At 39.2% G+C, this 27,101-nt stretch overlaps 1 protein-coding gene across 1 annotated transcript; it reads right to left on the minus strand.

Annotated features, from left to right (window-relative positions):
* Positions 1-8,352: 8,352 nt before the first annotated feature.
* On the minus strand, positions 8,353-25,732 carry LOC117441136 (troponin I, fast skeletal muscle-like). The gene is made up of 7 exons (XM_034077332.2): positions 25,652-25,732; positions 19,308-19,335; positions 19,111-19,147; positions 18,036-18,164; positions 16,984-17,073; positions 13,717-13,893; positions 8,353-9,687 (listed from the first exon to the last, which is right to left on the minus strand). The coding sequence occupies exons 2-7, from the start codon at positions 19,316-19,318 to the stop codon at positions 9,607-9,609; spliced, it is 525 nt and encodes a 174-aa protein (XP_033933223.1). The 5' UTR covers positions 19,319-19,335; positions 25,652-25,732; the 3' UTR covers positions 8,353-9,606.
* Positions 25,733-27,101: the final 1,369 nt, after the last annotated feature.

Below are 27,101 nucleotides of genomic sequence, written 5' to 3' on the forward strand. Positions count from 1 at the left end.
GCACGTCCCTCTCTCAGACCCGTCCTCTCTCAGACCCGTCCTCTCTCAGACACGTCCTCTCTCAGACCCGTCCTCTCTCAGACCCGTCCTCTCTCAGACACGTCCTCTCTCAGACCCGTCCTCTCTCAGACCCGTCCTCTCTCAGACCCGTCCTCTCTCAGACCCGTCCTCTCTCAGACACGTCCTCTCTCAGACCCGTCCTCTCTCAGACCCGTCCTCTCTCAGACCCGTCCTCTCTCAGACACGTCCTCTCTCAGACCCGTCCTCTCTCAGACCCATCCTCTCTCAGACCCATCCTCTCTCAGACCCATCCTCTCTCAGACCCATCCTCTCTCAGACCCATCCTCTCTTTCTCAACATCAAGCCACACTTATTGTTTTTACTTCGGCTGTGACTTTGTGTGTGCTCAGGGTGAGTTTGGCTGTGTACCGCTAAACAAGGAAACCACACCTCCACGGAGCTCAGCGCGATTCACAACGTCCCGACTGGTCCCGACCAATCGGAGCACACTGGGTCACGGGGGGGGGGGGGGGGGCAAGAGCTGCAGCGAGCCGTTAAGTGGAGAGAGGGAATACACATACTCTACAGAGATGCTGAGAAACCAATGTGAGTTTGGAACAGTGCACAGTACACATCTATTCTAGTCGACCTCAACAATGGAACTATGATCAGTGGAAATGGCCGTGACATGGGCCCTTTAAATGCATCCGCCCTCTGGAGGAGGACGGACCGCGGGGCGGTGAGCTTTGGATTTACTGAATACGATGTTTCCAATATGAATATATTCGTACAATTTGCCACGAAGAAAAATCTAATTAAAAAAATGTTTCTGGTCATTTTTGTATTTGTTTTGCAATTTAACTTTTAAAGACATGTGTCCCCTCTTCTTCATGTCTCTTCTACATCAACATGTGTCCCCTCTTCTTCATGTCTCTTCTACATCAACATGTGTCCCTTCTTCTTCACGTCTCTTCTACATCAACATGTGTCCCCTCTTCTTCATGTCTCTTCTACATCAACATGTGTCCCCTCTTCTTCATGTCTCTTCTACATCAACATGTGTCCCCTCTTCTTCATGTCTCTTCTACATCAACATGTGTCCCCTCTTCTTCATGTCTCTTCTACATCAACATGTGTCCCCTCTTCCTCATGTCTCTTCTACATCAACATGTGTCCCCTCTTCTTCATGTCTCTTCTACATCAACATGTGCCCCCCCCTTCAGCACCATTGAAGATTGGAGTACTACGTGTTAAACCGCACCACTCAGGATAGATAAAGCCATGTTACACTTTGTGCAGCTTCTATCAGCATCTAGTGGCTCTTTGAGGAACTGCGCCTGAGGACATGAACCTCTGACAGGGACTGATGTCTGGTTATTCCATCATGAGAGCCACCATCTTCCCTAACAGACAATAAGGAGAACATATAGCGGATGTATGGAAGCATGCTTCCAGTGTCCTCGCTGCACCCCTCAGAGCAGACAACAGGATATCCTGACTTTACTCAGCAGGTGTCTGGTGTCAGATTCATACAAAGAAATACTCACCTGGTCTTTAACCTTCGTCGTCTCCTCTTCCTCCTCCTCCTCCTCCTCCTGCTTCTTCTTCTTCATGGCAGCGCTGTAGTGAGGATGAACAGTGTTTTCTTTCTGTTATTTACCCAAAACACAACGTGTAAACATGCAACCCAAATCACAGATAACAGAGTTGTTTAACACTGAAAACAGTCTTCAAGATGCACCTGAAGCTTTAGCATCTTTCCTCCACACAAAAGACAAAACCGAACTTTTGTTGGCAGTTAAAAGTAGGTTTCTACCTGAAATGTCCGCGTGTCTTTGTTAGAGTCAAGTATTTCTCACATGTGACTGTCATTCAAAGTGTCATCTAATAACTTTAATGCGGCACTTTAACGCAACCCGGTATCACGGCCAGACGTGAACATGTGACGGTTTCGTCCCTTCAAACGTGACAGTTGCACGGTATTGTTAACATGGAGAAATACCCGGAAATGCGAAGCAAATGCTCCCCGGCGGTAGCTACATTAATGCAGCCTTTGTTTCTGCTAAAAGAGCTGTGTGTCGACCAGCTGGGGCAACAAGAACATCGGCGAAATTGGGTGTTAAAAAATAAATAATGATTATATTAATATTGACAATAACAACCGACCGACGGGGTAGGATAGTGTTTCCTTTCTGTTATTCACTAAGAGGGTGACGTGTAAACATGCAACCTAAACACAGATAAAAGTGTTTTTAACTGATATAGTGTTGAAGATGTAGCTGAAGTTTTATCATCTTTCAACCACAAAACACAGAAAAACAAACTTCCAATAGTTACAAGTAGGTTTCTACCTGAAATGTCCGCGTGTCTTTGTTAGAGTCGCAAGTATTTCTCACATTTGACTGTCATTCAAAGTCTAATAACTTTAATGCTACACTTTAACGCAAAAGCTTGATATTGTTTAGTTATGAGACGCTGAGCAGCTGATCCCACTTGTAGCGGCCAACATCATATAGAACTAAAACAGATAACTTAACAGCCGCTGAGGCACTAGTTAGCGGATATTACGCAGGGCAATGATCCAGACAAGATTCTCCGTTGTGCATTTATTAAGATCCAATATCATTGATAATGAACAGGTTTCCTATGGTTGGTTCCTTTAAGCCGTTCCTATGGCTTTCCTTTCTTGTGGTTGGAAAAACCCTGTTAAAAAACCGTTTGCCTCCTAGTGCTCTGCCCCCACCTCCACCTGTCTCCAATATATACAAGTACACCAGGTGCTCTAATCACCCAGTGCCCAAAACATGCCTTCAAAATAAAAGCATCGAAACTACTTTAACTTATGACGCTAATTAAGAATACATATAAATGATAATAATAAACAATATAAACAGCAAGAAAATAAATGTTAAACTATTAAATAATATAAAGAGATATATAGCTCCAACACCACTGATTAACAACCAGAGGAGGAACTAATGAGAGAAGCAGCTGCCGCCGTTTCACGGCAACACAAACCTCGAGTTGGACTGAGATCAGAAACATGCTGTCATAATGTTAAATTAATGCTAAATAAACCAGAACAGTGTAGATTATGCCAGAGTTCATTGAGCTCAGAGGTCTGCAGACATGTTTAGAAAGTAAGTGCAATGCTGTTACTGGAGAGCCCTTAGTAAAAGGTGACAGGAAATAAGTGAGAAAAAGCTGTAAAAAACTCATAAAAGGGACAAAAAATATCATGACCTGTAAAAATCATGAATAATATGTGTAGTGATTATTAATAAGGTAATGTATATTAAAAAATCAGTTAATTGTCAGTTATTTGCATAATTATTATGACGTCTGTATGGATCCCGGGATTTGCGATTAAAATAAATAACTTTCCGCTATTGTGCACGTTCAATTAAATATACACTTCAAGTACAAAGGAGTAACCTGAATGACATCGGGGTTAACCCAACTATCGCATCCTCAAAATCAGCATATGTGTGACAATATAATCCACACGCAAAGTTTTAATGTACATGTTCTAACAATAAGTATTATGTATTAGGGAGGCCTAGTGTCCAACATGTACGTCTAAGAGTCTCTACAGTTAGAGATGAAGTTTGTCCTCCTGAGTCCTACATTTATGGTATTTTATTGTATTGTATTTTATCTCGTTTTATGTGTATCTCTGGATGTCTTTTTTTAATAATTTTCTTCTCATGTTAATCATAAATGTCCATACTGTAATATGCTATTTATGTCATTTAGTTTTACTTACTTGCTGCTCCAGATATGTTTTAGCCATATATTTGTACTCATTTGTCTTTTATTACTATTGTCTGCTTTTCCTTCTTATTATGGGATGCCTTTATAAGCTGCTGTGCCACTTCTGCTGTAACACTGTACGTGTCCTGCTATGGGACTAATAAAGGAATTATGATTCTTAACTTTGCATTGAATTTAAAGTGAGTGACTGCGAAATGCAGCATCTTCAGAGTCCAATGAGATGCATGTATCCCGGTGTGTTGAATCCAAGTTAAGCTTTCTTTCTGTAAAGTTTTAATTTCTTTCCTATGGTTTTAAAGAATGCCCCTCGTTGTTCAGGATCTGTATCTGAAGGTCTTAAAATGCAGCGATTCGAACGTGTTTCATGATAACGGGCTATATGAGCAGAGGTGGGAAGTATCAGAGTACAAATACTTCCTTACTGTACTTAAGTACATGTCTCTGGTATCAGTACTTTACTCCACTACTTATTTTCCTGACGACTTTTTACTTTGACTTCTTACATGTTGAACTCAAATACCTGTATTTTCTACTTCTTACATGTTGAACTCAAATACCTGTACTTTCTACTTCTTACATGTTGAACCAAAATACCTGTACTTTCTACTTCTTACATGTTGAACCCAAATACCTGTACTTTCTACTTCTTACATGTTGAACACAAATACCTGTACTTTCTACTTCTTACATGTTGAACTCAAATACCTGTACTTTCTACTTCTTACATGTTGAACTCAAATACCTGTACTTTCTACTTCTTACATGTTGAACTCAAATACCTGTACTTTCTACTTCTTACATGTTGAACCCAAATACCTGTACTTTCTACTTCTTACATGTTGAACTCAAATACCTGTACTTTCTACTTCTTACATGTTGAACCCAAATACCTGTACTTTCTACTTCTTACATGTTGAACTCAAATACCTGTACTTTCTACTTCTTACATGTTGAACCCAAATACCTGTACTTTCTACTTCTTACATGTTGAACTAAAATACCTGTACTTTCTACTTCTTACATGTTGAACCCAAATACCTGTACTTTCTACTTCTCCCATGTTGAACTCAAATACCTGTACTTTCTACTTCTTACATGTTGAACTCAAATACCTGTACTTTCTACTTCTTACATGTTGAACACAAATACCTGTACTTTCTACTTCTTACATGTTGAACTAAAATACCTGTACTTTCTACTTCTCACATGTTGAACACAAATACCTGTACTTTCTACTTCTTACATGTTGAACTCAAATACCTGTACTTTCTACTTCTCACATGTTGAACACAAATACCTGTACTTTCTACTTCTTACATGTTGAACTCAAATACCTGTACTTTCTACTTCTTACTGTTGAACTCAAATACCTGAACTTTCTACTTCTTACATGTTGAACTCAAATACCTGTACTTTCTACTTCTTATATGTTGAACTCAAATACCTGTACTTTCTACTTCTTATATGTTGAACTCAAATACCTGTACTTTCTACTTCTTACTGTTGAACTCAAATACCTGAACTTTCTACTTCTTATATGTTGAACTCAAATACCTGTACTTTCTACTTCTAACATGTTGAACACAAATACCTGTACTTTCCACTTCTTACATGTTGAACTAAAATACCTGTACTTTCTACTTCTCACATGTTGAACACAAATACCTGTACTTTCCACTTCTTACATGTTGAACTAAAATACCTGTACTTTCTACTTCTCACATGTTGAACACAAATACCTGTACTTTCTACTTCTTACTGTTGAACTCAAATACCTGAACTTTCTACTTCTTACATGTTGAACTCAAATACCTGTACTTTCTACTTCTTACATGTTGAACTCAAATACCTGTACTTTCTACTTCTTACTGTTGAACTCAAATACCTGAACTTTCTACTTCTTACATGTTGAACTCAAATACCTGTACTTTCTACTTCTTATATGTTGAACTCAAATACCTGTACTTTCTACTTCTTACATGTTGAACTCAAATACCTGTACTTTCTACTTCTTACTGTTGAACTCAAATACCTGAACTTTCTACTTCTTACATGTTGAACTCAAATACCTGTACTTTCTACTTCTTACATGTTGAACTCAAATACCTGTACTTTCTACTTCTCACATGTTGAACACAAATACCTGTACTTTCTACTTCTTACATGTTGAACTCAAATACCTGTACTTTCTACTTCTTACTGTTGAACTCAAATACCTGAACTTTCTACTTCTTACATGTTGAACTCAAATACCTGTACTTTCTACTTCTTATATGTTGAACTCAAATACCTGTACTTTCTACTTCTTACATGTTGAACACAAATACCTGTACTTTCTACTTCTCACATGTTGAACTCAAATACCTGTACTTTCTACTTCTTACATGTTGAACTCAAATACCTGTACTTTCTACTTCTCTCATTTCCCAAACAGCTGGTTCCTTTAGTCTGAATGTGTGTTGGTGCGTGATCATTATTCTTTAGAGTCACTGCTGCCTATTGGTTGGAACACGATCCGTGTATCCATCACTTCCTGGTCTTCTCTAAAGAAGAGGGACCAATGGAAACGTTGTCATGTTGCCGTTGGTCACCATGGAAACATTCATTAGCTAACAATTACATTATTGTTCTATTGATATAAAGGGAGGTCAGGTACTCTTTAAAGCAGCTGCTAGCTATGGGTACTTTTTACTGAAGTACACTTCAAAGCCTCTTTACTTTCACTTGAGTAAAGAAGTTTAGTCAGTACTTCTACTTTCACCAGAGTATTTTTAAACACGAGTATCTGTACTTCTACTTGAGTAAAGGATGTGTGTACTTGTACCATCTCTGTGTATAAATAACCTCTGATATTCCCACAGGTTAAACACACAGTATATTCTGGATGTTTGCAGCTCTCCTGCTCCGTCTTCTCTTTTCTAATTCTGTCTGCTGAGAGTGGAAATGAGAAGGCAGCTGTTTTTGTCTGAGGATACGACACAGCTGCCAAATATAACCTGCAGTAACCCGGAGGAACGGGAGGCCACACACAAGACATTATTGAGGATGTTGAGAGTCAAACTCAAGGCCAAATTACAGCCTCTTGAGTATTTAGATTCAGACCACAGATTATTTTTGGTCTGTCTAGTTAATCGACGACGAACCAAAGACCCTTGCATCACAGAAATATGTCAGGTAGATGGAAATAAGCCAATATTTAAGGCTAAATAATAGCATGGTGCACCTTTTGTAGGTCTGTAAAACAGGCTGGATGTGAGTTTATTTTTATGTGCATACAGTTGCATGCTAGAAGGCTGGGTTTACGGACACATGAACCACATCCTCAAGGATATTTAACTTTTCTTTTGTTATTTTTAAATACCCCACACAACCATTGAAAGTCATATCCAGGCAGTTGTGAGTGGGCTGTATGTGAGCCAATTTGTTTAAATGTAATGAACATGTATTATTATTATTTGTTCCTCACTAAATGCAGCAATAGCTAAGGCTTTATGGAGACTGACTTGTACGTGAGAATGCTATATACAGTAGTACACGCACAAATATAAAAATACTTATTTAATGTTTTTACGATTAAATGGAAGCATTTCAAATTAAACAATTGTGCCTGGGCTTTAATGTGAACTTTATTTTCTAGTGTGGCCTTTAATTAAAAAACAAAAAACGACTTAATGAATAAAATAATGTACAAAAAAGAACCTGTTTTATATTTATTACATTGATATTTTGACAACTTTTACATTTATTTCTCTCAATAGATTAGACTTGATACCGGACTCAATGCCATTATATCTTATCCTATATTATCTGATAGCAACAGGAAACTGAATGAACCTACTGTACCTGTGCAGAAAACACACCAGCTCACTCCAGTTCCTCTGCAAGAAACAAGAAGATAAAGGTAAGTCGTTATTGGGAATACAAAACCATTTTGACTGTAATATTAAGAAATAATGGCACTAGATTTAATATCTCACCTTATCTGCTCCAACTGGAAAATACTCAAGACCTTTCCATGTCTGATATTGATATGAAAAGGCTTTGAATCAGTTAAAAAAAATGCAGGCTTAAAATGTGAAATAGACTTCAATTCGACTATAATGGGTGTAAGTTGTAGGCTACTGCTATGAAAGTCAAAGAGCTTTTCCTTAACCGATAAGCACCAACTAATCTACCCGATGTTCATGCTAACGGTACAACATACGTTAGCTAATGGCTAGGGTTTAACTGTAAAGATGTAAACCTTTTAAAGATCCTTAAGTCTTATCAGTCTATTGAAAACTAGCTAGGTATTAGCATAACGTTAGCATGAGGAAAGTAGCATTACATTTAGGGTCAGTAACAGTGAAATGATTAGCATCTTCGGAGAGTTGGTGCCCAATAAAAGGCATTCATACTGGTCTGTTAAATCCAAACGAAGGTATCTCTGTGTAATGTTTTAATTTCTTGCCTACAGTTTTAAAGAATGCCCCTCTTTGATAAGGATCTGCTGAAGGTTTTAAACTTCAATTGTTCTGTATAGATCTGCAGCTGTTGGACCCGTGAGTGTTTACAAATTCAACCAGACTGTGAACAAGATGAACATGAAGCTTCTGTATTTAATGTGACAGCAACAAGACGATTAAAGTACATCACACTTCTGTTTGAAAAGCTTAGAAAAGATCGCATGATGTTGTTTAGTACAGACGAGGGCTGAGTTATACTTCTGCAATCTAAGTTCTGGGTTTTTTAAATCACTTTTACTGCCCGTTAGCTTGCCATGCTAACACAACTTGTGGTTGTTTCATCCATTACTGATCGTTAGCTAGAAAATATAACACAACTTGTGGTTGTTTCATCCATTACTGATCGTTAGCTAGAAAATATAACACAACTTGTGGTTGTTTCATCCATTACTGACCGTTAGCTTGAAAAGATAACACAACTTGTGGTTGTTTCATCCATTGGTAACCGTTAGCTTGCCATGCTAATGCCATTTGTGGTTGTTTATCCATTACTGACTTTTAGCTGGACATGCTAACGCAGCTTGTGGTTTTGTTCATACATCGTTGACTGTTAGCTTGACATGGTAAAGCAACTTGTGATTGTTTCATCCATTGGTGACCGTTAGCTTGCCAGGCTAACCCAACTTATTGGCTAGCGTTAAACAATTGTCCTCTTTTACTGGGAATTGTCTATTTCTATACGTGACACGAATGGCTGCCGAAAATTGGCTTGGTCAGTTTTAGAATAAGAGAAAATGTAGGATATCAAATACTATTGAATTAGGTCATTTGATTACTGGAGTTTAGTTTAGGTTTCTAGCAGGTTTAGCAATGTTTTGCTGCGGAAGCATAAGTCAGCCGTCAGAGAACAACAGCAGGATGGATTTACCACTCGTGTACTAATACTTACATCAGTACATACAGTACAAATTCATCACACTACAGTGTCAATACAGACAAAAGCAGAAGGCACTTGGATTCAACTGAAGAGTTTTGTTCCAACGCAAAATATCCAGAAACGACCTGAAACCAGTCTCATCTCCCCGATATTTATTACAGATTTTAGTAAATGTAAGTAAAAACTGTGAAACTGAACTTATGCATGAGATAAAAATACTTTAATTGAATTAATTTGACTTTCATTCATCACTTACTGTACCATAAACACTATCATATTTCTTAGCTTGAGTCATTTTACTTCAAAGATTATCCAAAGTATTCAAATATGTTAACATATATCCTTCCACGGCAGTGAATACGAGTGTAATGTAGGTTTTTAATGTGGATATGAAGCATTTTGGAATAAAACTCTCCAGTTACAAAGACATCAGACCTGCAACAATCACATTTAACTATCGAACATCTTCTTCCTATCAGACTTGTCTTCAATGTTCTTACGCCAATCTCCGGCATCGCGCAGCTGCTTGTCCTGTGAACACAGAAGACATTTCATTTATTTAAAGCAATGACCAGTAAAACATATAAAATACAGAAGGGGATGAACACGGATCAAATATTCTAAACGAAAGGTTCATTCTGATATTTACAGGAATTACATTACAAAGGAAACGTCAAAACTATATTGAACAAAATGTTATTTACACTTTCTTTAAGTGGCTTTGTAGAAAAGAGCATGGCGGTTCAGCCGTTGGCAGCCTTTGCTTGTGTGTTACAATAATTTCATTAATTAGACCTCATCTCTCGACAGGAGAACACGTGTCTTCTTTTTGTCTCGAAGATGGTTAGGCGGTCAAGGGGACCTGTTACGTTTCCAGTTTGCAACCACTTCTTCTTCTATGTTTACTGGCGGAATAGAGTCGTGAGTAAAGCTGACCCAACTTCCGAGCTAAAACTACGTGTGTATAGCCATACTTCGCTTCTAACCAGTCTATGGGAATTCACCGAATTCACTTTTTTTTTTAAGTTTGCCAAGTTGATTTTGCATTTGGTTTGTCAGCAGGACTATGGAAAACTAGATGTCTGGTTTTCAAGAAATGTGTTGAAATGGTGTTACATGGGATAACCCATTACATTTTAGGATGGATCAAAATCACAGAAGTCGGAAACATACTTGGATTTCTTTTAGCTGCTGAATTACGTTCGTTCTTGGTTTAGTAAAATGTTCTGGATTGAGCTTTAAGTGCTGATATGAATAAGGGTTAAATACGCTATATCAGTATGTAGTGTCTCCACTTTAAAGAGTCCTCTCCTGCTGATGTTCAGGTGTATATCAGTATGTAGTGTCTCCACTTTAAAGAGTCCTCTCCTGCTGATGTTCAGGTGTACATCAGTATGTAGTGTCTCCACTTTAAAGAGTTCTCTCCTGCTGATGTTCAGGTGTATATCAGTATATAGTGTCTCTACTTTAAAGAGTCCTCTCCTGCTGATGTTCAGGTGTATATCAGTATGTAGTGTCTCTACTTTAAAGAGTCCTCTCCTGCTGATGTTCAGGTGTATATCAGTATGTAGTGTCTCTACTTTAAAGAGTCCTCTCCTGCTGATGTTCAGGTGTATATCAGTATGTAGTGCCTCTACTTTAAAGAGTCCTCTCCTGCTGATGTTCAGGTGTATATCAGTATGTAGTGTCTCCACTTTAAAGAGTCCTCTCCTGCTGATGTTCAGGTGTATATCAATATGTAGTGCCTCTACTTTAAAGAGTCCTCTCCTGCTGAGGTTCAGGTGTATATCAGTATGTAGTGTCTCTACTTTAAAGAGTCCCCTCCTCCTGATGTTCAGGTGTATATCAGTATATAGTGTCTCTACTTTAAAGAGTCCTCTCCTGCTGATGTTCAGGTGTATATCAGTATGTAGTGTCTCTACTTTAAAGAGTCCTCTCCTGCTGATGTTCAGGTGTATATCAGTATGTAGTGTCTCTACTTTAAAGAGTCCTCTCCTGCTGATGTTCAGGTGTATATCAGTATGTAGTGCCTCTACTTTAAAGAGTCCTCTCCTGCTGATGTTCAGGTGTATATCAGTATGTAGTGTCTCCACTTTAAAGAGTCCTCTCCTGCTGATGTTCAGGTGTATATCAGTATGTAGTGCCTCTACTTTAAAGAGTCCTCTCCTGCTGAGGTTCAGGTGTATATCAGTATGTAGTGTCTCTACTTTAAAGAGTCCCCTCCTCCTGATGTTCAGGTGTATATCAGTATATAGTGTCTCTACTTTAAAGAGTCCTCTCCTGCTGATGTTCAGGTGCATATCAGTATGTAGTGTCTCTACTTTAAAGAGTCCTCTCCTGCTGATGTTCAGGTGTATATCAGTATGTAGTGCCTCTACTTTAAAGAGTCCTCTCCTGCTCATGTTCAGGAGGATATCAGTATGTAGTGTCTCTACTTTAAAGAGTCCTCTCCTGCTGATGTTCAGGTGTATATCAGTATGTAGTGTCTCCACTTTAAAGAGTCCTCTCCTGCTGATGTTCAGGTGTATATCAGTATGTAGTGTCTCCACTTTAAAGAGTCCTCTCCTGCTGATGTTCAGGTGTACATCAGTATGTAGTGTCTCCACTTTAAAGAGTTCTCTCCTGCTGATGTTCAGGTGTATATCAGTATATAGTGTCTCTACTTTAAAGAGTCCTCTCCTGCTGATGTTCAGGTGTATATCAGTATGTAGTGTCTCTACTTTAAAGAGTCCTCTCCTGCTGATGTTCAGGTGTATATCAGTATGTAGTGTCTCTACTTTAAAGAGTCCTCTCCTGCTGATGTTCAGGTGTATATCAGTATGTAGTGCCTCTACTTTAAAGAGTCCTCTCCTGCTGATGTTCAGGTGTATATCAGTATGTAGTGTCTCCACTTTAAAGAGTCCTCTCCTGCTGATGTTCAGGTGTATATCAGTATGTAGTGCCTCTACTTTAAAGAGTCCTCTCCTGCTGAGGTTCAGGTGTATATCAGTATGTAGTGTCTCTACTTTAAAGAGTCCCCTCCTCCTGATGTTCAGGTGTATATCAGTATATAGTGTCTCTACTTTAAAGAGTCCTCTCCTGCTGATGTTCAGGTGCATATCAGTATGTAGTGTCTCTACTTTAAAGAGTCCTCTCCTGCTGATGTTCAGGTGTATATCAGTATGTAGTGCCTCTACTTTAAAGAGTCCTCTCCTGCTCATGTTCAGGAGGATATCAGTATGTAGTGTCTCTACTTTAAAGAGTCCTCTCCTGCTGATGTTCAGGTGTATATCAGTATGTAGTGTCTCTACTTTAAAGAGTCCTCTCCTGCTGATGTTCAGGTGCATATCAGTATGTAGTGTCTCTACTTTAAAGAGTCCTCTCCTGCTGATGTTCAGGTGTATATCAGTATGTAGTGCCTCTACTTTAAAGAGTCCTCTCCTGCTGATGTTCAGGTGTATATCAGTATGTAGTGTCTCCACTTTAAAGAGTCCTCTCCTGCTGATGTTCAGGTGTATATCAGTATGTAGTGCCTCTACTTTAAAGAGTCCTCTCCTGCTGAGGTTCAGGTGTATATCAGTATGTAGTGTCTCTACTTTAAAGAGTCCCCTCCTCCTGATGTTCAGGTGTATATCAGTATGTAGTGTCTCTACTTTAAAGAGTCCTCTCCTGCTGATGTTCAGGTGCATATCAGTATGTAGTGTCTCTACTTTAAAGAGTCCTCTCCTGCTGATGTTCAGGTGTATATCAGTATGTAGTGCCTCTACTTTAAAGAGTCCTCTCCTGCTCATGTTCAGGAGGATATCAGTATGTAGTGTCTCTACTTTAAAGAGTCCTCTCCTGCTGATGTTCAGGTGTATATCAGTATGTAGTGTCTCTACTTTAAAGAGTCCTCTCTTGCTGATGTTCAGGTGTATATCAGTATGTAGTGTCTCTACTTTAAAGAGTCCTCTCCTGCTGATGTTCAGGTGTATATCAGTATGTAGTGTCTCTACTTTAAAGAATCCTCTCCTGCTGATGTTCAGGTGCATATCAGTATGTAGTGTCTCTACTTTAAAGAGTCCTCTCCTGCTGATGTTCAGGTGTATATCAGTATGTAGTGTCTCTACTTTAAAGAGTCCTCTCCTGCTGATGTTCAGGTGTATATCAGTATGTAGTGTCTCTACTTTAAAGAGTCCTCTCCTGCTGGTGTTCAGGTGTATATCAGTACGTAGTGTCTCTACTTTAAAGAGTCCTCTCCTGCTGATGTTCAGGTGCATATCAGTATGTAGTGTCTCTACTTTAAAGAGTCCTCTCCTGCTGATGTTCAGGTGTATATCAGTATGTAGTGTCTCTACTTTAAAGAGTCCTCTCCTGCTGATGTTCAGGTGTATATCAGTATGTAGTGTCTCTACTTTAAAGAGTCCTCTCCTGCTGGTGTTCAGGTGTATATCAGTACGTAGTGTCTCTACTTTAAAGAGTCCTCTCCTGCTGGTGTTCAGGTGTATATCAGTACGTAGTGTCTCTACTTTAAAGAGTCCTCTCCTGCTGATGTTCAGGTGTATATCAGTATGTAGTGTCTCTACTTTAAAGAGTCCTCACCTCCTCTTTGACCTCCTTCTTGACTTGCTTCAGACCTGCTCTCAGGTCCATGTTCACGGTGTGTTTTGAGCCCAGAAGAGCCTTCAACATGGCGTCTGCAGACATTCGGACTTTCTTCAGACGGGGTCTCTTGAACTTTCCCCTCAGATCCACAATCTTTATGTTCAGGTCTCGGACCTTCAGGAGGAATCAGGACAGAAGATCAGACTTCCAGAGGGGTGTGTTATGTAGACATAAAAGAGGAACACTTGTCCTCTAATTCATCACTTAAACTACCAAAGTATACTCAAGGAGAGGAACCCATCGAGCGTCAGCAGTTTGAACAGTAGAGAGTCTAGAGTTAAACATGAAGAAGTCTGTCTTATGGTCTCATCGCAGAAGGACTTCAGATTGTCATTTCTGCGCTGAAGCTGTTTCCACACACAACGTATACAGTTTTAACTTACTAAACTTCTTTACTCAAGCCAAAGTAAAGAGGCTTTGAAGTGTACTTCAGTAGAAAGTACCCATAACTAGCAGCTGTTTTAAAGAGTACCTGACCTCCCTTTATATCAATAGAACAATAATGTCATTGTGAGCTAATGAATGTTTCCATGCTGAACAACGGCAACATGACAAAGTACAGGTATTTGAGTTCAACATGTAAGAAGTAGAAAGTACAGGTATTTGAGTTCAACATGTAAGAAGTAGAAAGTACAGGTATTTGAGTTCAACATGTAAGAAGTAGAAAGTACAGGTATTTGAGTTCAACATGTAAGAAGTAGAAAGTACAGGTATTTGAGTTCAACATGTAAGAAGCAGAAAGTACAGGTATTTGTGTTCAACATGTGAGAAGTAGAAAGTACAGGTATTTGGGTTCAACATGTAAGAAGTAGAAAGTACAGGTATTTGGGTTCAACATGTGAGAAGTAGAAAGTACAGGTATTTGGGTTCAACATGTAAGAAGTAGAAAGTACAGGTATTTGAGTTCAACATGTGAGAAGTAGAAAGTACAGGTATTTGGGTTCAACATGTAAGAAGTAGAAAGTACAGGTATTTGAGTTCAACATGTAAGAAGTAGAAAGTACAGGTATATGTGTTCAACATGTAAGAAGTAGAAAGTAAAAAGTCGTCAGAAAATAAGTATTGGAGTAAAGTACTGATACCAGAAAAATGTACCCTCCCAAAGCCCCTTCCCCCTCCTCCCTCTTGGACCCTCCCAAAGCCCCTCCCCCCTCCTCCCTCTTGGACCCTCCCAAAGCCCCTCCCCCCTCCTCACTTCTGTCAAGCGACTTTGTTAACCACTTTGAAAAAAAGGTTGATGATATTCGCTCTTCTTTTTCTGACTCACCTTTACTCACCGCTGGGTCACCTGAGCCACCTTCAACCGGCACACTGACCTCCTTCTCCCCTCTCTCGCCATGTGAGGTTCTTACCCTCATCACCTCTGCCCGCCCTACCACCTGTCCTCTGGACCCTATCCCCTCAAATCTCCTTCAGACTATCGCTCCTGATATTCTACCATTTCTCACCCATTTCATCAACACTTCTCTAACTTCTGGTCACTTTCCACACACTCTCAAGGAGGCGAGAGTAAACCCTCTCCTGAAGAAACCCACTCTCAACCCGTCTGACGTTATAAACTACAGGCCTGTCTCTCTCCTCCCGTTCCTGTCTAAAACACTTGAACGCGCTGTCTTTAAACAACTCTCCTGTTATCTCCATCAGAACCACCTTCTGGATCCGCACCAGTCTAGTTTCAAGGCAGGTCACTCCACAGAAACTGCCCTCCTTGCTGTCACTGAGGAACTGCACACGGCCAAAGCAGCCTCCCTCTCCTCTGTCCTCATCCTGTTGGACCTGTCTGCTGCATTCGACACGGTGAACCATCAGATCCTCCTTCGCTCTCTCCAAGAACTTGGAGTTTCAGGCTCTGCACTTTCCCTCCTCACCTCATACCTCGAAGACCGCACCTACAGGGTAGCTTGGAGAGGGTCAGAGTCCGACCCTTATCAATTAACTACAGGGGTCCCTCAGGGCTCTGTTCTCGATCCCCTCCTCTTCTCCCTGTACACAAACTCGCTCGGATCTGTCATTAGCCCGCATGGTTTTTCATACCACTGCTACGCTGACGACACCCAACTAATTCTGTCCTTCCCCCGCTCAGAGACCCAGGTCGTCGCACGCATCTCTGCTCGTCTAGCTGACATCTCTCAGTGGATGTCCGCTCACCATCTCAAGCTCAACCTTGACAAAACTGAACTGCTTTTCCTTCCAGTAAAAGGTTGTCCCTCTCTTGACCTGACCATCAGCATCGGCACCTCTGTTGTTTCCCCGACTCAGACTGCAAGGACTCTGGGTGTTATCCTAGATAACAACCTGTCCTTCACTGCAAACATCGCTGCTACAACCCGCTGCTGCAGATACACGCTCTACAGCATCTGGAGGATGCGTCCCCAGCTGACCCAGAAAGCCACGCAGGTTCTGGTCCAGGCTCTCGTCACCTCACGCCTAGACTACTGCAACTCCCTCCTGGCTGGTCTCCCTGCATGTGCCATCCGACCTCTGCAGCTCACCCAGAATGCAGCGGCTCGTCTGGTCTTCAACCTTCCTGAATGTTCCACACCACGCCGCTCCTCCGCTCCCTCCACTGGCTTCCGGTAACTGCTAGAATCCACTTCAAGACACTGGTACTTGCGTACCATGCTGCGAATGGATCTGGCCCTTCCTACATCCAGGACATGGTTAAACCGTGCACCCCAGCACGTGCACTCCGCTCTGCATCAGCCAGACGACTCGCTGCACCCTCGCTGCGAGGGGGACCCAAGTTCCCATCAGCAGAAACACGTAGGTTTGCTGTCCTGGCTCCAAGATGGTGGAACGAGCTCCCATTGACATCAGGACAGCAGAAAGCTCACACACCTTCCAGACTGAAAACTCATCTCTTTCGACTCCACCTCGAGGATAGAACTACTAACAAAGCACTTATATACTAATAAAGGACTGGCTTACCTAAAGCCAGTTGAGAAGCACTTGAAATGTTTGGCTCTATGAAACCTGATGCACTTTATGATTCTGTTTTCTTCAAGGTTGTGTCTTCCTGGTTGAAAGTACTTACTGTAAGTCGCTTTGGATAAAAGCGTCAGCTAAATGCAATGTAATGTAATGTAATGTAATGCAATGTAATGTAATGCAATGTAATGTAATGTAATGTAATGTACTTAAGTACAGGAACAAAGTATTTGTACTCCACTACTTCCCAGTTCTAGTCAGAAGTAAGTGTCTCACCTCGTTGAGCACCATGTTCAGTTTGAACTCGATGCTGTATCTCTCCTCCTCGCTGATGTCGATCTGATCATGGAGTGTCTGAACAAGCCCCTGAAGAGAGAAAGAAACGTCAGGCAGTTACATATCCACATTAGACGATGACTCAGAATCTAAGCCTCTTGCTTCGGGCCGGAGGTCAGTCGTCCCAAAGAGAAGAACGAAGCGGTATGAAAATGGTTTTATCCCAGCAGCTATTGTACAAATGAACACATCGTAGGAGCGACACACGGATGCCTTTTCGTTTATTTATTTGATTATGAATTTAAAATGTCCATGTTTGTACATATTTTAAATGTTTTTGAATATTTAGAGATTTGACGGAGTGTACTTTTATTAGTTATTTTATTACAGGTGTGTCTGTGTTTGTTTTTAGAGTGTGTCAGGATGGATCTCTTGTCTTTTTCTAACTAAATCTGCCTACGCGTACAACTAAAGAACCTGAACCTGATTTTTAACCCAAAATATTTTTGTAAAGTGTCTCATGTCGTAAACCCATAAAACACACAGAGTGAGCTGGGAACCCTTTTATCTGATAAAGATATTACTTAAGAGGTCAAACTGCGGTGATAAATGAATAAAACAGTAGCATTTTGGGAAGAAGTCGTTATATTTTATTTTAAGGGAAAAGTGTTGAAATATTTGGAGAAAAAAAGCCATAATATTTCAAGAAAAAAGCTGAAGTATTATTAGGAAAATACATCATAATGCCCATGACCCTGCCCCCAGAAAGATCAAAGGACAATTCACAATATTTAGAGAAAGTTATTTTAACATGTTTGTTGGTATTTCAAGAAAAGAGTTGCAGTATTTTGAGGCAAAATGTCGTAATATCTCCAAAAAAACATCAAAAATTGCTTTAGTTGGAGGGTAACATTTTGTCATGTAAAAAAAAACTACAAAGATAGTAGTTAACCAATCGCATTTCACCACAATCTCCAGCAGCCAATCATCGTATATATATTTATAGTTAGATGTCTTTCCATGCCCCCCCCCCCTCATACAGTGAACCTCACCAGCAGCTCGTCCCTGGAGTACGGCAGCTCCAGAGAAGGAACCTTCTCCTCCAGGAACTTCTCTCTCTCCGACACCTTCACATTGGACTCAGCGTCCAACAGGTTCGTGGCGACCAGCAGCATGGACCCCTGCGGAGGAGGACGTCATGCAACCTTTATATCTCAAAGGTCCCTGTCATACTGTGTGTCATCAGTATATCCAGAGCCTGTCTCTGATTGGCTGAAACACCAAACAGATCATTGCAGCATTACCCATAATCCCCTCTGTTTCAGCCCTGTATCCAAAGTGCTGATTCTCTGTCTGTTACTTTAGATGAAAATAAGGGGGGGGGGGGGTTACCTTGGTTGCTGATTGGCTAATGGTTACACAAGCCAAAACATCGTTATGACATCACAAAGTGTCCAAAATCTGGTTTTTATAAAAATGGATCAGGACAAAAAGAGAGAGAATCTTTGTTCCTGAAACTTTCAGAGTCTCTTTCCACAGAGGGGACACATGTTGATGTAGAAGAGGGGACACATGTTGATGTAGAAGAGACATGAAGAAGAGGGGACACATGTTGATGTAGAAGAGACATGAAGAAGAGGGGACACATGTTGATGTAGAAGAGACATGAAGAAGAGGGGACACATGTTGATGTAGAAGAGGAGACACATGTTGATGTAGAAGAGACATGAAGAAGAGGGGACACATGTTGATGTAGAAGAGACATGAGGAAGAGGGGACACATGTTGATGTAGAGGAGACATGAAGAAGAGGGGACACATGTTGATGTAGAAGAGACATGAAGAAGAGGGGACACATGTTGATGTAGAAGAGACATGAAGAAGAGGGGACACATGTTGATGTAGAAGAGGAGACACATGTTGATGTAGAAGAGAAATGAAGAAGAGGGGACACATGTTGATGTAGAAGAGACATGAGGAAGAGGGGACACATGTTGATGTAGAGGAGACATGAAGAAGAGGGGACACATGTTGATGTAGAAGAGACATGAAGAAGAGGGGACACATGTAAATCTAGAATACAGCAGCTCTGCTTTTCTTGGTGGAGAATAGAAAGTAAAGGTCTTACCTTCAGAGTGTGCTTCCGCCTCGCAGACAGTCTCTTCCTGCAGGAGAACAAAACAGAAAACAGGACAATAATGTTTTTAATAAATCATTTAATCTGATTTTATAATGAGGAGTGTTTTAAAGTGTCCGATGCTCATGGCCAAAAGCCTCATGTGGAGAATCACACGGCAATATGATATTATTAAAGTGAGAACTTACTCGTCTGCCATCGTAGCACCGGCTCTATCTGAGGAGGAACGTGAGAGACGACGCATTACAACGACATCTGTTACTGTGTGACAAATAATACACTCTGATAAACTGACAAAAATACATTAACATAACCCCACTTAGTTGGTGTTACGTTTCAAGTGTTGCCTCATTTTTGATGAAAGGAATATCTGTATCTTAATTTATTTCAAGACAGCAAAAAACAACTCAAAATCCAATTCACAAAATCAGCTTTAATTTAAAAATAAATCTTGTTCTTTAAATGGAAATTCAAGGCAAGCTTGCAGCAGAAAAACACATATCATCTCCATGTTACATAAACATAAGGATTATCCACCACGACAACTTCTGAAGCAATAGGAGTCAGGACTCAGAGAGACATGAGGAGAGCTGGAGCTTTGATGGAGTCAGGGTTAGGCTGGGGAAGAGCTCCGGAGCACTGGCTCTCGGTAGATAGGTGTTTCAAAAACATTAAAAACCTCCGTAAACATAAACCTTATAAAAACCCTTTTAAAAGCATCATAAAAGCTCCGTGAGGACAAGACCGTTTCAGATGAATGATTAGGGTAGGCTAACCCTAACCCTAAACCTAAACCCTAGGGCAAATGATTCCCTAACACATACAACATTTTAAAATCTCTATGTGTGTTGTCAAACAAGTTCACACAGTGCTTGTATGAGAGTTTACTATACTTCTAGTGTTAAAGTGTGTTTCGGTTTGATTGTAATTATATGTTTAGTTGCTGAGCTAAAATACATTTTTATAGGAACTGTTGTAAGTGCCCACAGAGGTTACAAGCAAAACACATCATTCTGGGAACTGTTGCAATTTATGTGCCCATATAAGGTAGAATATAAAGTTTGCACTAATAAGACAATGTTAAACTACCCTAATAGTAAGGTTACCATTACAATGCTTTACTTGCGTGTAAAGCGCGTTGAGCACCAGGAAAAGCACAATATAAATAACATGTTTTATTAATATTTAAATCTAAAAAAAGGGATGTTTTTCTCTCAGGAACGCCAACAAGGCTGTCGACTTTATTTAATTTGAATAAGAGGAAAAAGTGAAGCTCACATTGTGGTTTAGGATTATTTACTTGTATTAATAATATATTAATAATAATGAATAAAGAAAAAAGTCAAATAATAAAAATGATGATAATAACAGTAAGTACATTCGTTATATTAATAATAATATTAATAGTAATATATCGATTACGTGTCATCAGCTTGATTACTCCTACAGTATATAAACTAATATACGTTATAATAATTGAGAACATGACCGTCTGGACAGTACATTAAGAATCTATAAGTTACCAGGTAACTCACATTAAACCAGTTTGATGAAAGCGTGTTTTTTTAGCTGAATTTCACACAAAATCTCTAAAGGCAATTTAGTTTTTCGCTGAAAAACAAAAACACCATCTGTTCATAAGTACTTTACATTTATTCATTAACGTTATTACTTCTCGTTTAAAGCCCTGTGTCTCCTCCTCGCTGCAGAGTCTCACATGTCAGATTCGGATCAACTCGCTTCTATCTTAGGACGTCCATGTTTATCCAGGACAGTTATCTGCGCTGGGCTTTGTAACTGAGGCCGCGTTAATGCCTCAAAGCACCACCACGGATAAATATAGACCCAGAGACGGAGGTCCAGACAACTGGGCTGCAAATAACACCAAGACATTATGGGATGGATTGTCCAGGATATTACTTTCAAAAGAGAATTACTTGTATATTGTAGTGCCACCAACAGGTCAAAGTGTTACTCTAAACTATTCTGCATTAAACTATCACCATACATCCCATTCTTACCAATAGTATTAGTACACTATAGTTCTGCTTATGGTTAGATATGTTAGTACAATGCCCATAAACCTGGGATCAGAAAAGTATTATAAAGTATTTCTGGATATGAATCATAAAAACTTCTAAAACTGATAACCATTGTTTACAATTGAGTTTTCTTATTTTTACTATACAGTTTTTAGCGTTCTGCTATTTGTATTACCACCAGGAATGTATTGGTAATGAGTAGTTTGTTAGCTTTTGTTAATTTTACATATATAATGTGAGGTTTTCTCATGAGGACCACATGAAGATTAGCCTAGCTGCTACCATGTTTTTTGCTAATGGGAGGCTAATGCTAACATGCTGTTAGATTACAAGTTAACTATAAAGGCTTAATTTAAACACATTTACTCACTAAATGAAGTTATGCTAACATGCTGTTAGTTTCATCGTAACTTTAAATGTTACATTTGAGTATATTTACTCACTAAATGAAGGTACAGTAACATGATAAATGTTACATGATAAATGCTAGCACATAGCATAATAACATGCTAGATTGTTAGCATGTTAGCATTAAATTAGCAAGTCAGCTTTTAGACTTATACATGACTTTGTTTCAGTTTCATTCTCAAAGATTATCCTTTGTACGATTTACTACCACACACACACACACACACACACACACACACACACACACACACACACACACACACACACACACACACACACACACACACAACAATTAGCTTTACATGCTGCAGCAATACCATCAAAAAGTTACACAACAACCAGTAGTACAACAAACTGCCAACTCAACCCTAACCCCATAACTATTTAATGTACTTATTTGTTGCTTTAAACACTTACAATTTATAATGTAATGTTTATTTACCACAACATATTTGGAACCATTTACTATTAACTAGAAATGTAGTGCAACAAAAAGTAGTGGAGTGTAAAGAAGCCCTGAAGATAATGAAGTATAGAAGTATCTTGAAAATGATATTGAATGATATTGAATTGAATTTTTTTTAATCTGTTCGAAAGAAAGACTGAAAGAAAGAAAGAAAGAATTATAGCACCTGAATAAGTGTACTTAGTTATTTGATACGACATCCATCTACATGAACTTGACTTCCCCTGTTGTGAGAGTCCGGATAGTGATGGAGTGATGGATTAAAAATCTATTCCCGGAGCCTCAGCTGTTCCCAACATCTTCATTATGTTGAACAAATAAATGACAGCAGGCTCGTCTTAAAAGAAGAGACTCGGCGCAGGAATCCCAAAACACATTTCTGCCTCGGGAACAAATGGCCGTCATCTGTGAACCAGCAACAGGTGGAGGGTCTCCGGGGCTCTCGGGGTATTTTAGGACCCTCCAAACTCAAGGGCCATAACAACACGTTGGCTTTGGAGCTGGGATAATATCACGGTTAAATATAGGGTTTGGTTTTTGTTCTTAAGTAACTGGAGTTTAGGATTGTCTCCGGAGGCTTCGAAGAAACACGAAGCCGAGACGTTACGTTGAAAATAACTCGGGGTGAGCTCAGAACAGTTCATTCCCTTCACACTGACTGAAGTACAGACACGAGGGGACAATGGCATTCACATTTAAAACCCACCGGGCTTAAAGGAGTATCGAAAAAAGAAAAGATATTGGTAAGAAAAGTTCATGAAGTTACAGAAAACCAACTTCATATATTCTATATTTTTTTTAAAAACTGTTCATTGTAGGAGAATTGATTACAAACAAAAAGAAGACTTGTGGTGGATAAATATCTAGATCTTTACTTAAATAAAAGTATTAATACTTAAGCAAAAAACCTCTCAGAAAGACATACTCGTGTAAAAGTACACAAGCCTCAAAATGTACTACAAATGTAAAAGTACTCTAAATACATCAATAATAATTTTGCATCCAAGGAAGCAGCATTTTATTGTAAACAAAGTATGGATCATTTTAAATACTTAAAGTGCTATTAGTAGTTGAAATCCTTAGAGAGCACAATATACAGGTTTTGCACTTTATTTATAGAGATTTTTTCTTTAACAGGATGGTTTTTAAACGTGCATGTTACATCTTGATCGGGAACGTATACATCTATGAGTCTACTACTAATGCACTTTCAAATAGAGTGGTTGAGTATAAAATGGAAATAAGGACCTTAAATTTCAACCACTAAAGTTTACACCATGTTTCCCTCCGAAGACTGAAAACTGAATACCTCACAAGTTATCTGTTAAATGCAGTGAAAATGGGATGTGCCTTTTATTTCCATATAACCTAAAGCTACAAGAGTTATACTTAAAATAAAACGTGAAACTGTGAAGAAGAATAGTACAAAAGTACATGTACTGTCCTCCATTTAGTTTGGTTTAGCATCTCCATAGAAAATAGCGGAAAGATGTTGGTAAAGTACAATTCTTTTAAAAATAGTACTTTGTTAAAGTCTAAAACTTTACACCAGTTTATTTCTCCCCGAAGACTGAAAGCGGTCACCAATTATCTTAAAGATATAGTAAAATGTCATTGCCACATGACCTACAGTAAAACTACAAGAGAAAACATATATCTAGGATGAAATGTGTTGTTTATGAGAAGAATAGTACATAAGTACATTTACTGTCATCTCCATGGTAAAAGTTAGATATTTAAAATACTCAAAAACAGGACAATCGTTGAAGTCTCCGGACACTGAAAACTTGAATCATCTTAAAGTTACAGCAAAATAAATAAATATTATTTACATATGACCTAAAGCAACACGAGTTATACTTCAAATACAACTTGTAATTTTGAATAAGGAGAATATAAAACTACATTTACTGTCCTCCGCTTCATTTGGTTTGGCATCTCCATAGAAAAGATCGGAAAAACGATGGTAATGTACAAGTTAAATATTTAAAAAACTCAAAATGGTATACGTTAAAGTCTCGTAGACTAAAAGCTATACAAGAGTTATACTTGTAAAAATGCCAAATGAAACTTGTAATTTCGAAGACATGAGTACATTTACTGTCCTCCACTTCATTTGGTTTAAATATTAAAAATACTCAAAATAGTGCTTCGTTAAAGTCTTAAACTAAAGTTTACACCAGATTTTTTTCTCCTCAAAGACTGAAAACTGTCACTAACTATCTTAAAGATATAGAAGAGACTAAAACTACAAGAGAAAACATATGTAAAATAAAATATAAGTACATTTACTGTTTTCTCCAAGGAGCAGAAAGACTTTGGGAAAGTTATAAGTAAAACAAATCAAACCCCTGACTTTTTAAAGATATATCAAAAATCTAAATGTTATTGCCACTAAACCTTCAAGAGAGAAAAGAGAGACATCTACCTAAAATGAGAAGAAGTAGAAGCTTAAGATCTACGTAGCCTTGTTTGTTAAATAAAGTGTTGGCGTCGCTTTAACGTCTGAATGTCTGTGGAGAAAACGGGCTAAATTTAACGCTCGGGGATTAAAGTTCCTGCAGATTATTTTAAACTTACAGCAAAATAAGTGAATGTTGTATACATACAGCCAGTGGCGATTCTAGAGTTTGTGGGGGCCTTAGGCAAACATTCCCTGGGGGCCCCTCGAACCAGCTTTCATAACCAACAGTGGTGTCCTCCACTTAATTTGGTTTTTCATCTCAATGGAAAAGATCAGAAACACGTTGGCAAAGTACAAGTTAAATATAAAACTGAAGTTTACACCAGTTTATTTCTCCACATACAACATGTCATTGCCACATGACCTAAAACTACAAAAGTAAACGAACAAGACATTGACTAAGTATCTGCTAGAAGCTTCTCTATGACCATAGCCTTGTTTGTTAAATAAAGCATTGGCGTCACTTTAACATCTGAATGTGTGCGGAGAAAACGGGCTAAATTTAACGCTCGGGGATTAAAGTTCCTGCAGATTAGACGAGGTTTTCCTCCGGAGCCTTGGTGCTGACAGGAGAGATAAACACCGGAGGATCCTCTTTCAGAAGCCCTTCTTGAAGTGGTGTTAGCTTACAGCGCGCCACATCAGCGGGCCGTAAATCACTGCGTTGCCACCCGTGTTTCCACATAGATACAAAGAAAATACTACCTCTCGGGTTACAAGAGTACGAGTAGTCAAATAAACACGCAAAACGACCTTCAAGAAGCTATTGTCGGGTGCTAAAACATGTACAAAATCCTATTTAAGCTTAAAATGAAGCTTGTTTTTCAAAATAAATGCCCACAAGGATAACAAAAAGCTTAGAAAAAGGCTTGTTATTCCAAAATAAAAGCCCCATTGATTACAAAAAGCTCTGGATGAGGTATGCTTTTCAAAATAAAAGCCCAACAGATGAGTGGATGGCTTTTTAAACAGATACAATTATTTTAAAAAAACAGCTAAATTCAAATAAATTAAAGTTTTTTCTTCAACAAAATCCAAATGTATCTAAACTAAACACCCATACTGACAATTTGAAGCATTTCTACCTGCTGTCCTGCAAACAATGGGCATGCAAAGCAGTAAAAAACACTCTCCATCTCGTGTAAAACTCACAGGAAAGGTCTTGCTGTCTCGGAGGCAGAGAGCTCGGCGACTACAGACACAGCCAGAGTTAGGATGGTATATATTGCAATGTGCGATAGCCTTTAAATCCTCCACTTTCTCTGTATGGCAGTGGATTACTGTCAAACCAATGGGCTGCCAAGGTCATGAAATACAGTCCAGTGTCATCTGCCCACCCCCCCCCACATCATTATAAATAACCCGCCCTTTAAGATTGTTATTTGTCTTATCCTCATCAGAAAAGGTGATTAAACCACACAGGCATTTTGTAATTAAAAGTTAATATATTATATAAATATACAGCTCTAATCATGCTTCTATTTTGTAGACTCCTCCAGTGGTGGGAGGCTTTTATTTTGTAGAGAATTCCCCTTCACAAATATTATCTTGTAAGAAGGGTTGGTTTTGATTACGAAGAAAAACAGTGGAGGTACATTTACTAAAGTACTTCATTCATTATAAGGTAATTTCTTTAAGTATTTACAATACACAACAACAGTACATCTCATAAGTAAATATCTATATCTTTTTAACTGCACGACATTTATTTTATACATTACTTTTGCATAAATACATGATGTGTTTGTGAAGGGATTTAACCAAGGAAAGGATTCTGAATATGTGTGCAGTATTTATATATATTATTGTAAAACTACTAGTGTCTTTACTTGAGTATTAAAGGGGACCTATCATGCAAAATGCACTTTTATACCTAACTATGTATCCCCGGTGTGTCGCGGAACTCACGCAGCGTCAGGAAATAAAACCCTCTCTCTTTTCCTCCATACCCAAATCTCTAAAAACGGGGAACAACGGAGCTGATCCAGATTTGCGTCCGATATGACGTAACATCTGAAATGTGGACCCACGGCCCAATCAGAAAGTTGCTATCAGAAACAATGCCCGACTGTTTTGGACGTAATATGGTCGGTGTTTACATTAGCATGGCTAACACTCAGAGCTAACCTGTGCTGGAGAGCATGTGTGTGAAGAAGCAGGAAGTAGAAAGGAACTCACCTTGTGGTATAACCGGCAAGAGAGAAAGCCTTTGAGCTCCAGACTGTTTCAGATCCTTGATGATCCATGATATGGAGTTTCATCACGGCAGCATTTAGTTTAGAGCAGAGGCGCCCAGTACGTCGACCGCGGGGGAAATGCTGGTAGATCGCGAGTCATTCATAAAAAAAAAAATCCAGCTCCGTTAAAATAGACAAAACAGGTTTTGATCCCTCCTCCCTTGGCCTCCCTGCCACTTCATTCAGGAGTTTACTTGATTGACAGAAAAAGCGACCTATCGCTTTCCAGTCTGTTAACCCAGAATGCAAAGCGATACAAAATCAGTCAAGTGCCGGGAAATCTCAAATTAAGTTAAAGAGACAAACAACAAAATGAGTGCGGGACCGAGCGAGAAGCTAAAGACAAACCACTTCCACCCAGAACG

This window comes from Pseudochaenichthys georgianus, unplaced genomic scaffold (assembly GCF_902827115.2).
Source record: "Pseudochaenichthys georgianus unplaced genomic scaffold, fPseGeo1.2 scaffold_1512_arrow_ctg1, whole genome shotgun sequence".
NCBI lineage: Eukaryota > Metazoa > Chordata > Actinopteri > Perciformes > Channichthyidae > Pseudochaenichthys > Pseudochaenichthys georgianus.